The 13,784-nt window shown below is 42.2% G+C and overlaps 1 protein-coding gene across 1 annotated transcript; it reads right to left on the bottom strand.

Moving 5' to 3' along the window:
- Positions 1 to 11,611: 11,611 nt before the first annotated feature.
- Positions 11,612 to 12,553, bottom strand: LOC113023287 (general transcription factor II-I repeat domain-containing protein 2-like). The gene has a single exon (XM_026169311.1). It carries the CDS (start codon positions 12,351 to 12,353, stop codon positions 11,622 to 11,624), a length of 732 nt encoding a protein of 243 aa, XP_026025096.1. The 5' UTR covers positions 12,354 to 12,553; the 3' UTR covers positions 11,612 to 11,621.
- Between the last annotated feature and the right edge of the window lie 1,231 nt (positions 12,554 to 13,784).

Below are 13,784 nucleotides of genomic sequence, written 5' to 3' on the forward strand. Positions count from 1 at the left end.
AGTGCAAGATGGTGGGGAATGTAATCCAATGTCCTGCTGCATTTCAGGGACCAAGGAGCAGACGGGTGTTCACGGGTGCAAAACAATCAGCCACAGTGGGTTGGGGGTACAGCAACAGCATGAGGTTTACAATCATTGAGGCACAAGGGACAGTGAACTGTCTGCCCTGTGGTCCCAATCTAGTACATTCTGCTGTGGATGCCATTCAGGGAATAACCTGATTTACATGTGCTATCATATTTCGTCTGTCAGAGCAATCGTGGAGAAGATGGACCTGGTGGGGAAAATCTCCCCTGTGCAGGCCAAACGCAAATGGGAGAACCTAAAGAGGAAATACAAAGTATGTACAGTGGTGGTGACAGATGTATCTCCACACGGAATACTGCGAAATCATCTATGTAAACCTGCACTGTTGCTGTTTTTGCCAACTGCCACTTGTGATGTACTCTGCCCTCAGGAGTGCAAGTATCCAGCGACAGGCGAGGGTGCAAGTGGGAAGCCCACTGCCGCAACATGGCCCTGGTTTGATGCCATGGATGAGGTGCTAGGACAGAGGCCCTCTACCAGGCCTCCTGTCCTAATTTCCTCCATCCAGGAGGACACACCAGGGCCCAGTGCAGTAGTGGGCAACCCACTTCCTCACCAGAAGGAGCAGGAGGATGAGGAGCTGCTGGAGGCACGAGTGGCGAAAAGGAGGAGGGACGGGAAAGATGAACTCTTTGCTCTAATAAAAGAGGACATGGCACAGCAACATCAAATGGAGGAACAGAGAGTCGAGAGGATGGACAGGCTGATAGGTGTCCTTGAGAAGTTAGTGGAGCAGAAAAAGGATTGAGTCGTGTTCACAGACAGCTAATGTACATAGTTGCACTTATGCTGGCATCCCAACCTTTGTTTTGTACAAACAAGATGATTTCAGTTATGTAAATAAAACATTCAGAACATCCCAACTGTATTTGCAACCTGAATGTCCCAGTATGCACAGGCATTGTTAACCAGGCCTGACATTTGGCTGAGAAGGGAGTCTTGGGCAGTGCTGCTGGATCCGCTGGACCAGGACCAGAGAGATGAAGGAGGTGCCACAGGTGAGACCCCTGGTCTGCGTAGCCAGGTACCGAGTGGAGCATCCCACATGGGCGTCCCCAGATGTTGCCCTGGCATGCTCATTCCAACTATCCACTGCCTCATCTTCCACCTGGGTCTGCAGGGCTGGTGAAACTGACGGCTGCCATGTCACTAGAATGTAATCATAACGATGCAAAAACGACATGGTGCCAACAATCATGTTAATACAGATGTCACGTGAAATTCCAGCACTTTGAAGGTGCACCACTAAGGGATACCTGCCTGATGACAAGATCGTGGTCTGGGGGTACCTCCTCCAGGGTAGACATCTCAGCAGATAGCTAGTCCCGCCAGTGTGCACCACTGAGTGCTTCCACACCAGTCTCCCACTCATCTTGGGCATCATCCTCGGGTTCCTCATCTGGGGCCACAATGTCACCAGCACCGATGCAGATGTTATGCAGAACGGCACATGCTGTTATGACCTGCAACAGATGTTTTGTCTTGTAAGTACAGTGTACATGCCAGATTATACACTACAGTTGCCATTATGATTTGACAAACAACAATGATGATTTTATTAGAGTGACGTACATGTGGCACGAAGGTGTGGTGCACCTCCAGCGCTTGCAGAAAGATGACACGGAACCTCGTCTTCATCATTCCAAAAGCACGCTCTATGACAGAGCATGCCCTAGAATGATGTGCGTTGAAGCGCTGGGCTCCCACACCATGGACTGGCCTCTTGTAAGGGGTGATGAGGAGGAGTGGATGTTGGAGACATGGGTACCCTCCATCTGCAAGGATGAAATGCCCTGGGGGAGGGTAACGGGCCTGTCGGTACAGTGGGCTGTGGCAGAGAACCCTGGAGTCATGCACTAACCCTGGCCAGCCCACATGTGTATGAACAAAGCAGCCCTGATGATCACATACCGCCTGCAAGACTATAGACGGGAACAACTCCCTGTTCCTGTAGCACTGACCATCAGGGCTGCTGGGGGGCTTGATGTGGACATGGCAGCAGTCAATTGCACCAGCAGCTTTCACAAAAGCCCTGTGTCCTGCCAGCTGTGCAAACCCACTGGACATGGAATCTAGGTCTCCTGGGGTCTGAGGGAGGTGGATGACCTGATGGCGAGTGGCCACCACCTCCTCTGTGACCCTGTGCACGATGCGGTGAACAATGGAACGGGGTATTGCAAACACCCTGAACACAACCCTGTAGGCTGCTCCACTTGCCAGCCAGAAAAGGAACATAAGGGCCTCGATCGGGGCACCCCAACCATGTCTCCGATCCTGGTTAAGTAGATTCATCAGCGCTGTCACGGACTCCCTGCTGAGGCGGAAATCAGGCCTGGTGTCCTCATTATTGAAGAATGTTTCCAGGACTGGGACACTAAGGTTAATCCTGCAGTACAGGGGTCTGGTGAAGGCAAATACAGGAAATGACAGACATTGTTTTATTCTTGTCATTATTCTGACTGTTGCTGTTCTTCTTTTAGCAGACAGTGGACACTGTACTTGTGGGAACATTATTTGGGTTTTTTGTTAATTGCACTTGTGTGGAATGTCCTAGGATATACTGCTGCAGTTTGCAGGCTACGGGCACAGACACTCCTATTCGGGATTCACATCTACAGTGGTATATATCAGGGTGTTACACTAGTACACAGGTACACACGTCAAATATCTCAGGGGGGAGTAATGTCGCCATGTATTTATCACTGTACCTGCACGTGGGTGTCCCATAGTCGCAGCAGGATCATTCGTCTGTGACGGGTGGGTTGTTGGGGCTCTTCCATTAGCAGGGAAATTACACACGCAAGGTCTGTATCCATGTTGCCGATCGGGAGGGGTGGTATGGGAAGGCACAGCTGGTGACACAAATGTGAAGGGTAGATTGTCCCATTTCACAAGCCTCTCACTTCCGCACTTCTCATACTTCGTAGTACTTGCTGTACGTAGTACGGGGACTGCGTGTACTCCGGAGCGTGCGGTCGCTGGATTGGGACACAGCCCATGACTACTATGTAATTTCTTCTTCTGTTTTACTGGCAGTTGGCAACTCATTTAATTAGAGCAGGTAGTTGTACTGCCCTCTAGTGGAAGATTATGCAATTGTTCTGCCTGTCACTCAGACCAGTTGTTTAGAGTACTAATCAGGTGGAACCAGATAATCTTTCACGGCACACCTGATCATTTCTCAGAGCACACCTACGTGCCGCAGCACACTGGTTGGGAAACACCGGTATAACAGATGTCTTTATCCTGGGTGTAATTAACCCTTTAAAGCCGGTCGGAGCAGGCACGCTCCGTTTTGCAACCACGTAAGCTAGCGCAATAATGTTTTTTACATATGAAACCGGAGAAGTTGTCTTATGCCATCAGCTTGCCCTAGGTCACGGTTTCCTTCCACATATAGCTTTGCAAAAATTGCATAAAAAGCACAACAAAAACATAATATTCCAGAAACACGCTTTGCCGATCCGATCAGCTGTTCGTAACACTTCCTACGCTGTCAGCGCGAACTATCGCATGTCCGCCATTACCTGCCCGAAACCGGAAGTGACCTCATTTTTGCGGAAATGTAGTTTTTTACCATCAGGGCCTGCCTGTACTGGTGTTTTTAAAAGTTATGTTTGACTTTATGACTTTCTGTGTCATTTCTGGGATGCTTAGAAATCAAATTGCACTGCTGGATGCAGTTTATTTTGATGCATATGCTGTTTTTTGCAAATTTGCATTATAATATTTATTTTCGTTTTTCCTGCAGTATATAAAAATTGGTGTATTTCAAAAATAAAACTATGAAGACACTCAAAATAAATTTCCTGTGGTGGGAAACTATTTTGTGCAACTTTTTTGTATTTACAGTTTTGAGGGATAAGCCTCTTAAATGTCTCTAACTAGAAATATATGTTAAAAAAACAAAAACGATTTCCAATTTTTTGGGATTTTATTGCACTTTTTTGCAATTTATGTAGTTATTAAAATTTGGGCTATAATGGTTGTATTGATGTATAGCAACTTGAAATGCTCCCAAAAATGGCACTACAGCATGTAAAAGTATAATATAAGCTCTGGCGGACTTGGTTCTATGGTAGGTCTTAAAGGGTTAAGTAATGTACTGCATTACTTCTCAGAAAAGTGTTCTGTGTAATATGCGCAATAATTACTTTTTTGAATAACACTGATCACAACAAGGGGAAATAGCTCCAACATGCACAACCATTTGACCATGCAGCATGTAATTAATTTGCATGAATATAATGCCTTTGATATGCTGCTCAGAGATGGTGGTGACTCTCAAAGTGGAGTCAATGAGAATCAGTAAGGGAATTGATAGGGAATCAAATCGATAAATGATATCCACAATTGAATCGGAATTGCTAAATTCTTATCAATTCCCATCCCTGATTATACTATAACATATATTCTCACCAACCAGTTGACTCACTCTCGTTGACTTGACGATACTTTCTTAACAGTGGGATCAGAGGTCAAATGTAAAATGATATTTGGATGCAAACTATAATGTGATATTTAGAATACCCACATGTCAAAATTATTTACTTAAGGCTGCAAACACAAAGTTGGCAAAATTTTAAACAAAGTTTTAAAGCTTAGGAAAAGTTTGACCTTATTTGACCTTGAAGAAGAAGTCAGGGATCCAAAGTAACGTGATATTTAGAATCCCCATAAATTATTCTCTATATGCCTACATGTTGTCAGTACAAACAACAGCATTAAGAAACGTTGTTTTAAATAGCATTATCATGGCTTTGACCTTCATATCAGTCTACTGACAATGAAGATGAGGTCAGAGGTCAAATGTGACATAGTATTTTAAATCTTTATACAGTACTTTCTATATGAATACAATACACACCACATTTGTAAAATTCATTGTTTTTAAGTTGTACGAGTTTTTGTCAGTTATGAACCAATAAATCATTAAGCTGACCTTGAAGAACCTGGTGGACGTAAGACAAATTTTAATGGATTGTTTACATGACCCCACTCTACACTCCTACAAAGTTTTATCAGAATTCATTCAAAACTTTTCGACCTATCGTGTTTACAGACAGAATATTGATATGCACACATGGATGCACACATGCTACCAAAAACATAAGCTAAGGTAACATAAGGTAACATAAGGTAATCAAAGTAAGCCATAAAATAAAAACCCATAAAATAGTCAACTAGATAACCTCTGTTTGAAAAAGTATGCAGGTATTGCCATTATTGTATTAGATAGGGATCTTAAAGTTGCCTTTACATAGATTGCTTCCAGACTTTGTGATTTTTTCGCTTGTAATTTAAAAAGGTCATGTGCTATGTTCTGTGAAATCTGTTTCACAAACTGGGAAATGGGCAGAGCCACTGAGAGCCTTAAAGCATGATTAGAAATGTAAAGGTGATTTTTCAGTGACAAGGGAATAATCAAAAAAGGGGGAAGGACAAGATTGAATTGTACACATATGTATAAATATATCTGTAGCCTTAACCGTTGACTTAAAATTATCCAGCCACCCATTCAACCTTCAGTCATCAAGGAAAAATGTATATTCTCTGACCAGTTGAAGGTGAAATCAATCACAAAGAGCATGCTGTGAAGACTGTTACAACAATTACTTCAGTCACTAGCCTGTAGTTTGCATGCTAGATGCCATCTTGTCTGCAAACACGTGCTAACTAACCACTGACTGGTCGCAAAACTGTGAAGAATGGGAGTCAAACCAGAAACAGAAAATATTTACCTTCAAAGTAAAAGCTGTGCCTTATCCCTGTGTAGGGCCTAAGGCTGTGGTTCCCAAACCTTTTTTGCTGGGCCCCCCTTTGTTTTACAAGAAAAAATGTTCGCCCCCCCCCCCACGCACGCACACACACACACACACACACACACACACACACACACACACACACACACACACACACACACACACACACATCCTCCAACCACACACCCATATTTTGCTCCATTGCAGTTTATTTCACACCTCAAACATTTAGTAAACAATTAAGCAAATACAAGTAAACTGCAATAAAGTACAGGTAGTGATAAAATAAACTACTAACTCTTTTACGCTACGGTCACACCTACACGGGTATTTTTGAAAACACAGCTGTTTTGTCCACACGTAAACGACGTTTCGAAACACCGAAAACAGATTTTTTTTTTTGCGTTTACGTGTGGACGAGGAATACAGAGTTCGTCACGCAACGTCAAAGGTATGTGCCTTTTTTTCACGTCACGCTGTGCGCCACGTTATTGTTTACATGAGATGAATTGCAGAATGGCAGATAGAGACTAAATACTGTTACTCTAACTATCTTCAGGTTTTACACGCTTACATACACACAGTTATTGTCCCTCCATTTACAAAGGCAGAGGCATCACGATGTGATTATTTTACGTGTAGTTGTTTTTTTTCCTGTGTAATAATCAGAGGTGTGGACTCGAGTCATATGACTTGGACTCGAGTCAGACTCGAGTCATTAATTTTATGACTTTAGACTTGACTTGAAAAAATGTTCTAAGACTTGTGACTTGACTTGTACTTTTACACCAATGACCTGGGACTTGAATTGGACTTGAACCGGTTTACCTGAAAAGACTTGATATTTCACCCCAAATATAAAATTTAACATGCATATTATATAGAGATTGAAAATGTGACGTCATTCAGGGGTAAAATCGCAAAGGATTCTGGGAACTCGTGGCAAGAGGTACTAGCGCACGCAGGCTTTCAATTGAAATCAGTCACACAGCGATAAAAAGAAACACAAAAAATGTCAAGAAGCTGTTGTATTATTAACTGCAATAGCCGGTCGCATGACAGCCACGGGAAGCCGACGGGTAAAGAGATCGGTTGTTATCGGACGAAGTAACAAAGACGCGACGGATGGCCTGGATTGCAGCCATTCAAAGATCAAATATAACGTCTCAGAACACTCCAGCTCACAGGTTAGTCTGCTCCAAGCATTTCCACAAAGGTCAGAGTTTTGTAGTAGTTAATACATCATTTTTCTTAACATAATTGGTGATATAGGTTACAAGTAACTCTGGCGCTGAACAGAAATTGTCGCGCTATGCTCCTTTATTTATTGTGCATAAATAGTGAATTTTCCTGACACAATATTGTGTTTCGCTTCTGTTATTACCAGAAGCGACAAAAACATATACTTTTATTCACAGGGTAAAACAGGTTTTTGTATCACCAATTGCCCAGTGCGATTACAGCATACAGTATTATTGTCACTGCTACATTTCTGTAATGCGAACCAGAAAATATTTCCACTACTAATTAATTACCATTGAGCTCAAAGGTCCTATTAATAAACGGTTAACGAATGTGTATTTATGACGACGATTTGTGAGACTGGTAAACTTATGATATGTACGATGGTCTTTCGTTCTACACGGTGCATTTCAAGGGTCTGTACCCATCCGTCGGTAAACTGTACCTGGGCTTGTTGCAGTGACCTGAAGTTACTAAACTTCATGAGTGTATGCACTCACTCCAAGAACTGTATGATTATAAATATGCATATAAACATGCTACGATGAGATAGCTGACTTCATCTAACTAGCAAATGTTGTCCAGGCTACGTTGGTGATGCAGTTTTTTTAATGTATATGATATTTTTGTCATGCGATTTTAAAGCCGGTCCTACAACCGCATCCAAGAATAACATGCAGCTTATCTCAGAACTGTCGGTGAAAATTATTCTTGGAGCTAGGTTTAATTGAGCTGCATTTTAAAGAGGTGCAATTTCACAATTTGTGTATATTTTCTACGTTCACTATTTCGTCATGTGTTGAGAAAAACACAGATTTAAAAATTACATGGTCTAATATTTACATTTAGCATAACTGCAACATTATTTTTTCATTTTTTTTTTAAGACTCGAAAGGACTTGAAATTCAAAATTTCAGACTTGTGACTTTACTCGGACTTTTACACCAGTGACTTGAGACTCGACTCTGACTTGCCTGACATTACTTGAGACTTGCAAAACAATGACTTGGTCCCACCTCTGGTAATAATATTCAACATTGCTATCAATACATTTTTCAAAAAATGCCTCTCTGTGCAAAATAGGTTTAAAAAACATAACCAGCTGTGGGATACTGTTTGTCCGTGATTTGAACCGAGGGAACAAATCGTGGCAGGATCAGCCTGATATTATTTGTATCCCACTGTAACTTTACTGTATAAAGTATAGTATAGTATGTATATCTCCAAAATGTCAGGAGTAGTTAGTCATTACAAGAAGTGTTTGTGAACTAAAAATCACGAATGTGAGAGGTTAATAACAGATATGATTCAATGCAGAGAGGTCTATTAATACATAGTGAGTGAGAAAGGTGACTTGAAAGGAAAAACTCAATGCATCATGGGAATCCCCCGGCAGCCTACGTCTATTGCAGCATAACTAAGGGAGGATTCAGGGTCACCTGGTCCAGCCCTAACTATATGCTTTAGCAAAAAGGAAAGTTGTAAGCCTAATCTTGAAAGTAGAGATAGTGAGATAGTGGAAGCTGGTTCCACAGAAGAGGGGCCTGAAAACTGAAGGCTCTGCCTCCCATTCTACTTTCAAATACTCTAGGAACAATAAGTAGGTCTGCAGAGCGAGAGCGAAGTGCTCTAATAGGGTGATATGGTACTACAAGGTCATTAAGATAAGATGGGGCCTGATTATTTAAGACCTTGTATGTGAGGAGCAGGATTTTGATTTCAGTTCTAGTTTTAACAGGAAGCCAATGAAGGGAAGCCAAAACAGGAGAAATATGCTCTCTCTTTCTAGTCCCTGTCAGGACTCTTGCTGCAGCATTTTGGATTAGCTGAAGGCTTTTCAGTGAGTTTTTTGGACATCTTGATAATAATGAATTACAGTAGTCCAGCCTGGAAGTAATAAATGCATGAACTAGTTTTTCAGCGTCACTCTGAGACAGGATATTTCTAATTTTAGAGATGTTGTGCAAATGGAAGAACGCAGTCTTACACATTTGTTTAATATGTGCGTTGAAGGACATATCCTGGTCAAAAATGACTCCAAGGTTCCTCACCGCGTTACTGGAGGCCAAGGTAATGCCATCCAGAGTAAGAATCTGGTTAGATACCATGTTTCTAAGCTTTTCAGGGCCGAGTACAATAACCTCAGTTTTGTCTGAATTAAGAAGCGGAAAGTTAGCGGCCATCCAGGTCTTTATGTCTTTAAGACATTCCTGCAGTTTAACTAATTGGTGTGTGTTATCTGGCTTCATGGACAGATAGAGCTGGGTGTCATCTGCATAGCAGTGAAAATGTATGCTATGTCTTCTAATGATGCTGCCTAAGGAAAGCATGTATAATGTAAACAGAATTGGACCTAGCACTGAACCCTGTGGAACTCCATAATTAACCTCAGTGTGTGAAGAGGACTCTCCATTTATATGCACAAATTGGAGTCTATTACAGGGAGTGCAGAATTATTAGGCAAATGAGTATTTTGTCCACATCATCCTCTTCATGCATGTTGTCTTACTCCAAGCTGTATAGGCTCGAAAGCCTACTACCAATTAAGCATATTAGGTGATGTGCATCTCTGTAATGAGAAGGGGTGTGGTCTAATGACATCAACACCCTATATCAGGTGTGCATAATTATTAGGCAACTTCCTTTCCTTTGGCAAAATGGGTCAAAAGAAGGACTTGACAGGCTCAGAAAAGTCAAAAATAGTGAGATATCTTGCAGAGGGATGCAGCAGTCTCAAAATTGCAAAGCTTCTGAAGCGTGATCATCGAACAATCAAGCGTTTCATTCAAAATAGTCAACAGGGTCGCAAGAAGCGTGTGGAAAAACCAAGGCGCAAAATAACTGCCCATGAACTGAGAAAAGTCAAGCGTGCAGCTGCCAAGATGCCACTTGCCACCAGTTTGGCCATATTTCAGAGCTGCAACATCACTGGAGTGCCCAAAAGCACAAGGTGTGCAATACTCAGAGATATATAGCCACCTTCCATGTTTTTGGAAGTAGTTTTTAGTTTGTTGTTAGTTTTAGCTATTTTAGGGGGATATCTGTGTGTGCGTCCCTGAAGCTGCAGGTTCAGCGCATCGAGATGGCTCGTGATATCACACAAAAAGGCCAGCTCACACAGAAACTCTTGCTCCCTGAGCTCAGCGGTGTCTTGCCCTTTGCTTTCCAGAAACTGAAATATTTCCTCGCGTAGCTCGAAACATCTGTTCAGTACTTTCCCTCGGCTTAACCACCTCACCTCCGTGTGATACGGCACGTCTCCGTATTCCGAACCAAACTCCTCAAGAAAAGATTTGAATTGGCGGTGATTCAGACCTTTGGCTCTTATAAAGTTAACTACTCGTGTTACTGCGGTCATAACATGTTCCATCTTTAGGGCTTTGCCACAAAGTGATTCTTGATGTATGATGCAGTGATAAACAGTCAGCTCACCTGCACAGTTCTCCGCTCGCATCTTCTCCCGTACCCTGCCCACCAGTCCGCTCCTTTGACCGCACATCACTGGTGCATCTGTGACACACTAATGTGTGATCCCATCAGAAGTAGTACTTAAAAGAAAGAGAGATTTGTCACCGAAGTGAACTATGTTTAATGAGGTAGTTGCACCCCCCAGCCTCCGGGTGGCGCATTGTTCAGTGAGACAGAATAGCGAGGTCATAGGTCCTCCTCTCCAATATGGCAGAAGCGAGGCAAAGAGAAACTTCACCAGTCGTCTCTGTCTCATCATTTCCCTGTTTTGCAGGTTTGTAACCGGTAAAACTATATTAAAACGGTTGTAAAATATTGATAAGAAACACAGCTAAATGTGGGGGTATAAATCAGCAGGTAAACCCTGTTATTTGTTACGTTTTATGAAGTAGAAGGACTGAAAAAAAATGCCAAAGCCTAGCCAGCCGCGGGCGCCATTTTGGTTTCCTTTCTCCACTTATTTCAGGTCGTTTTAGCTGAATAAGCTCCTTGTCGTGTCCTGATTTTGTGAATATGAATGTTAATCTGCTGTTGGCAGTGAAGAACGACTGTTTACTGGTTCTGAAAAGTGATTTTGAGAATGTTAAAGCTAAAGCTAAGCCTGCCAGCATACACATGACTCTTTCATGTATTTGTGAGCTACTAAGCTAAATTGGTTTAAGACCAAGCACTGGTATGGTGGTTAAAACAATCAGAATACATAGGTATTTGGGTTAAGAGTTAAATAGAGGTAAAAATGTATTTGAACATGCATTTCATATTGTTTTGAATTGTCATTCAGAGAGAATAGCCGAGTAAATGATTTGAAGGTCACTACACGTGAAGTACTCTTGTTTCCCATGAAAAGATCGTGGTATTGCAGCTTGAACATACAGACGGTTTTATTGTTATTTCTGTTGTATATAGAGAATGGTGATGCTGCAAGTTAAAAATACATGTGATTGTATAAATAAATATGGCAGAAGCGAGGCAAAGAGAAACTTCACCAGTCGTCTCTGTCTCATCATTTCCCTGTTTTGCAGGAACATTTAATCTGTTTTACCGGCCCATACTCTGGGTCGGTTACACATCATCTGTCGTTAACCCCACAAGTTTTTCCCATGGCAACTTCATTTCAGTTAGACATTTGGAAACCTCTTCAAATATTTCCTTCCATGTGGTTGTTCCATGCATTGATTTTAATCCTAAAAGTTCTTCCGTAACACAGAGAGTTGAGTCCACACCACAGATGAAGACTGAAAGCTGGGCAGTATCAGAGGCGTCGCTGCTCTCATCCACAGCGAGGGAGAATGCAACGAAACTGTTTCCCTTCTCCATCAGCTGGTTATTTAGATTGTTGGCAAGTTCACGTGTGCGATCAGCTACTGTGTTTCTGCTCAGGCTAACATTTGAAAATGCTTGCTTTTTCTCTGGGCACACAACGTCGCAAACTTTCATCATACAACTTTTCACAAACTCTCCCTCACTGAAGGGCCGGGCTGATTTTGCGATCTCTGCTGCCACAACAAAACTAGCCTTTACAGCAGCCTCACTTTGTGATATGGCTTTTTTGAACATAGTCTGTTGTGAAACAAAACTTCTTTTCATCTCTTCTGCTTTCCGACACCTTTGAATCATGTCCTTGTACTTCTCTTGGTGTTTCGTTTCATAGTGTCGTCTAATGTTGTACTCCTTGGTTAAAGCCACATGAGCTCCACATGCAAGACAAACAGGTCTCTCTTTTACATAGGTAAACAGATATTCTGTCTCCCACCTGTCCAGAAAGCTCCTGTTTTCGTTCTTTCTTTTCGCCATTTTGGGAGAGGTAGCGCGGCAGTATTCGCGCGGTTGCTATGACTACAGTCAACAGAGGAGAGAACATGGGTCCTGTCCTGACTGACGCACCAAAACGCCAACAGAGCATTCTGGGAGTTGTAGTATTAGCAGTACATGCGCTGTATAAGACCGGCGGGCCAGCTCTAATAGTAATTTGGTATGGCCTCGCGGGCCAAATGTAATTAGGCTGCGGGCCAAATTTGGCCCGCGGGCCAGAGTTTGACACCTATGCTCTAATAGGATATTATGGTCAACAGTATCGAATGCTGCACTAAGGTCGAGCAGGACAAGCACAGAGATGAGTCCACTGTCAGAGGCCATAAGAAGATCATTTGTAACCTTCACTAAAGCGGTTTCTGTGCTGTGATAAGCTCTGAAACCTGACTGAAACTCTTCAAATAAACCATTCCTCTGCAGATGATCTGTTAGCTGTTTGACAACTACTCTTTCAAGGATTTTTGATATGAAAGGAAGGTTGGAGATTGGCCTATAATTAGCTAAGACTGCTGGGTCTAGAGATGGCTTTTTGAGTAAAGGTTTAACTACAGCTAGCTTGAAGGCCTGTGGTACATAGCCGATTATTAGAGATAGGTTGATCATATTTAAGATCGAAGAATTAATTAATGGCAGGACTTCTTTGAGCAGTTTTGTAGGAATGGGGTCTAAAAGACACGTTGATGGTTTGGAGGAAGTAATTATTGAAGTTAACTCAGAAAGATCAATTGGTGAAAAAGAGTCTAACTTAACATCAATGGTACTAAGAGTAGCTGTAGATAATATTGCATCTGTCAGTGATGAATAGTAAGATGTTCTGGCTTTGCAGAGGGCTTTCTTATAAAGCAGCAAACTATTTCTCCAGGCTAAATGATGATCCTCTAAATTTGTGACACGCCATTTCCTCTCCAGATTACGAGTCATCTGCTTTAGGCTACGTGTTTGAGAATTATACCACGGAGTCAGGTACTTCTGATTAGAGACCTTAGTTTTCACAGGAGCTACAGTATCCAGAGTCGTACGTAGTGAGGAGGTGAAATTATTGACAAGATAATCGACCTCTGTTGGAGTAGCGTTCAGATAGCTGCTCTGCTCTGTGTTGGTACAGGGCATTGAAGATGATAACAGTGGGTGGATTATATTCTTAAACTTAGTTACAGCGCTTTCAGAAAGACATCTACTGTGATAAAGTCTACTCTCCACTGCTGTGTAATCAATTATTGTAAATGTTATCAGGAAATGATCAGACAGGAGAGGGTTTTCAGGAAACACTGTTAAATGTTCAGTTTCTATGCCATATGTTAAAACAAGATCTAGAGTGTGATTAAAGTGGTGGGTGGGTTCTTTTACATTTTGAGAGAAACCAATTGAGTCTAATAACAGATTAAATGCCATGTTGAGGCTGTCATTTTTAGC

This window comes from Astatotilapia calliptera, chromosome 6, assembly GCF_900246225.1.
Source record: "Astatotilapia calliptera chromosome 6, fAstCal1.2, whole genome shotgun sequence".
Taxonomy (NCBI): Eukaryota; Metazoa; Chordata; class Actinopteri; order Cichliformes; family Cichlidae; genus Astatotilapia; species Astatotilapia calliptera.

Bases quoted from the DNA above. Each gene is read 5' to 3' on its own strand.
- LOC113023287 (XM_026169311.1), bottom strand. From the start codon at position 12,353: ATGGCGAAAAGAAAGAACGAAAACAGGAGCTTTCTGGACAGGTGGGAG.